The sequence below is a fragment of the Austrofundulus limnaeus genome, unplaced genomic scaffold, assembly GCF_001266775.1.
Source record: "Austrofundulus limnaeus strain Quisiro unplaced genomic scaffold, Austrofundulus_limnaeus-1.0 Scaffold194, whole genome shotgun sequence".
NCBI classification, from domain to species: Eukaryota; Metazoa; Chordata; class Actinopteri; order Cyprinodontiformes; family Rivulidae; genus Austrofundulus; species Austrofundulus limnaeus.
Genome location: NW_013952596.1, coordinates 979,045 through 982,768, shown reverse-complemented (window position 1 = coordinate 982,768; position 3,724 = coordinate 979,045). Strand labels below are relative to the sequence as shown.

The following is a 3,724-nucleotide window of genomic DNA, read 5'->3' as shown; positions in this document are numbered from 1 at the left end:
CATTTATTGTCTTGTGATAATAATTCAAACCACACGGAAAAGAAGCTTAACTCCAATATTAGCCTTTATTACTTAAAATAAAAAAATACATAAAAAGACAAAAGCTAAATTAAAAAAGAACATAGTATTTTTTGTTGATATAAAATATTATAATAAATATTTTAGGTGATAAACAGCTGGGACAGATCCACAATTATTTACAGCTTTCAAAAAGAAAAGAAAAGCGTACATGTTATGTATTTTACATTCAATTTAAACTTAAAGACAAAGACGGATCTTCTCAGATCTGTCCATGCAGTGGAAATACTGTCGTGTTTGATGTATTTATGCATTTATAACCCAGATCATGTATCTTGCATGTGTTTTATTAGTGTTTAGCTGTCTGCATGCCCACAGTGTGTACAGTGTTGATCAGGGCCCGTATTTATCAAACTTCTTAGAGTGGATTTTTAGACTTAAGTGCTGAAAAGTTCTTAGATTTGCTCCTACTCTCAGACTTAAGTGTAAGTGCCAGTTATGAAAATTCTTAAATCTAAGAATCACTCTTACTCTCCCGAAAAGTTGAGTGCTCCAGAGGACTCAAGAGTTGCCACTGGAGGTCTGAGAAGGACCGAGAAGACAGAGATCACAGAGAACACAGCTGTCCTCCTCCCCACCTGTTATTCTCAGTTGTAAGGTGGAAAACAGGTTTAGTTAAAAATACAAAAGAAACAAAAGTAAAAATAATAAACATGTGCATAATATTGGACTAAAAGGTGGATATTTTGTGTAGCTTTTGGAGAAAACATTAATACTCAGCTCACATGAAATCAGAGGCAGTGATTGGTCCATGCTGGGGTTTTTTCTGAAGATTTCATCCAGGATCAGCTTTGCGGCACAGCCAGTGTTATAAATCAGCTCTAAGACTGACACTTAAGATTTACTCCTACACTTTGCTTAAAGTAAGACTGAGACGCTTGATAACTGACTTTTACTCTCAGCTTTTAACTAAGAGTTTTTTTACACTTAAGTCCACTCTTAGCAGCATTCTTAAGAGTGATTCTAAGAAGTTTGATAAATATGGGCTCTGGTTTGTAAGTATATTTTAAATCCAGCACCAATTAAAAAAAAAACATTGGGAAGTTTTGTACAAATTAAATGTGTAAATCTCATGAGCGCACATTTTATTTGTGAGGGAACGTAGCGAACGCATCAGATTTCCTAATATTTCCTAAATGGATCCGTCTGATCCGATTTCATTTTTAAATTAGATTTGGTGACAACAGCATTTCTGGATGGTGTTCTTCTTTGCGTGATAATTTATCAGTATCAATTTCTCCAGATTCTTGAAATCTTGAGGATTTTATAAAAAGTTCCTCTACTTTAGTTTTGACCTTTTTGTAGACTGTTGAACCTCTGAGTTTCAGTCTGTCTAAAATGCTCTTTTCATTCCCTGTCATTTAATTAACCCAATTAACGCTTCACTAAATGTTTTTGTAATTTTGTAACGCTTTATTCAAGAGGGATTAAATAGATTTACAAATCATAGCTTTCTGTTTTGAGCACATTTTACACAACATCCCTTTTTTTCAGGTTTGGAGTTGTACCTTATTTTTTTCTGTGGCTATAATGGAACTAAACCTATTTTTATTTATTAATAATATTTATTTTTGAGTCTTTACTTGGAATAAATATTAAATCCTGGCATGTAGAGATGCNAGAGTGATTCTAAGAAGTTTGATAAATATGGGCTCTGGTTTGTAAGTATATTTTAAATCCAGCACCAATTAAAAAAAAAACATTGGGAAGTTTTGTACAAATTAAATGTGTAAATCTCATGAGCGCACATTTTATTTGTGAGGGAACGTAGCGAACGCATCAGATTTCCTAATATTTCCTAAATGGATCCGTCTGATCCGATTTCATTTTTAAATTAGATTTGGTGACAACAGCATTTCTGGATGGTGTTCTTCTTTGCGTGATAATTTATCAGTATCAATTTCTCCAGATTCTTGAAATCTTGAGGATTTTATAAAAAGTTCCTCTACTTTAGTTTTGACCTTTTTGTAGACTGTTGAACCTCTGAGTTTCAGTCTGTCTAAAATGCTCTTTTCATTCCCTGTCATTTAATTAACCCAATTAACGCTTCACTAAATGTTTTTGTAATTTTGTAACGCTTTATTCAAGAGGGATTAAATAGATTTACAAATCATAGCTTTCTGTTTTGAGCACATTTTACACAACATCCCTTTTTTTCAGGTTTGGAGTTGTACCTTATTTTTTTCTGTGGCTATAATGGAACTAAACCTATTTTTATTTATTAATAATATTTATTTTTGAGTCTTTACTTGGAATAAATATTAAATCCTGGCATGTAGAGATGCTGAGCCAAGGATGTCGTTACATCAGTGAAGGTCCTCAAAATGATCCTATTGCTTCAAAATTGTCAGTCTAAAAGTAAATATCAATTTATTTGGTGTAAATGAGGATATCTGTGAATATCTTTTAATGTTTACTCAGGCGTGTCTCTTCATGTGCAGAGCCAGGTGGTCCGAGCGGGAGAAGGCCCTCTGGCACAGCAGACACTGGTAGGGTTTCTGACCCGTGTGCTTGCGGTAGTGCCGTGTCAGTTCATCGGAGCGGGCGAACTTCCAGCTGCAGCCCTCCCATGAACAGTGGTAAGGTTTCTCCCCTGTTGACGACATGATAAAGCGTTAAATGATGATTTAAGGGGGAGTTACTGAAGCCTGTTTGCTTACCTGTGTGAGTACGGAGGTGGGCCTTGAGGTGGGAGCTCTTGGTGTAGGTCTTGCTGCAGCCGGGGTACTCGCAGCTGTGGATGGCTGGCCTCTTTTTCCCTGCAGGCCTCCTKCCGCGCTTCCCCTCTGCCCCACTGGGGGGCAGGTGAGGTCTGACCAGCATTTGCTGGTGGTGCTGTTGGTGAGGGGGCATATGGGCAGTGGCCTGGCTGTGGGGGTACTCGCTGTAAAGGTTGGCGTTGAAGTGGGGTATGTAGCCATAGTGTCGGGGGTCAGAGGTCACGACCTGCGAGGGGATGAATCTGCTGTTGGGGAAGGTCACCACCGGGAGGTGCTGCTGAGCGTAGTAAGGGTTAAAGTCCCACGATGTGACCTTACTGATGCCTCTRGGTCGCTCAGCACCCCCTCCTTGAGGGAATTCAAACTGATTTATGTTCTGCACATTAGGCGATAAAATCCCTGATTGGTCTTCGCTGWAACCATGATGATACAGCTCCGGCTGCACTGATGTGGTCTCAGGTGACAGCAGCTCAGCCATGAGGCCTCCTCCGGTCACCTGCAGACCCTCAGGCTCAGTCTGGTCCTTGAACAGGCTCGCCTTTTGGTACGCCATATTCGGGCTGGGTTCCGGAGAGTTGAGATTGAGGTCAGGAGAGGCGCTGCTCCACTCGGACAGCAGGAGCTCGATGTCCCAGGATGCTTGGCTCTCGTCGTTCAGGAGCTCCTCCGTCACCTGCTGGCACAGCTGGACCTGCTCCGAGCTGCTTGGACACAGTTTGTTTAGAGGAGAGTCCAGAGGGAGAGACACGTCCTCGGACTTCCACACCTGGAGGGAGAAGATTCARAAATTAGGGTCACCAGCTATCCATGAGACTCTGAAGGAGCTCCAAAATATTTTAGCAAATAATTCAACTATGTTGTGCTATAAAACATATACTTAGAATTTTTTATCCTAATTTTAATTTKGCACCAACAAAATATAACTA

General features: G+C 39.7%; 1 protein-coding gene across 1 annotated transcript in view; it reads right to left on the bottom strand.

Moving 5' to 3' along the window:
- Positions 1-2,425: 2,425 nt before the first annotated feature.
- The window catches only part of klf1 (Kruppel like factor 1 (erythroid)), a 3,487-nt gene continuing 2,188 nt past the window's right edge, over positions 2,426-3,724 (bottom strand). The window contains exons 2-3 of the mRNA XM_014018535.1: positions 2,739-3,564; positions 2,426-2,671 (exon numbers count right to left, since the gene is read on the bottom strand). Coding sequence (XP_013873989.1) covers positions 2,496-2,671; positions 2,739-3,564 — 1,002 coding nt within the window. The 3' untranslated portion in view covers positions 2,426-2,495. The remainder of the gene's footprint in view (positions 2,672-2,738; positions 3,565-3,724) is intronic.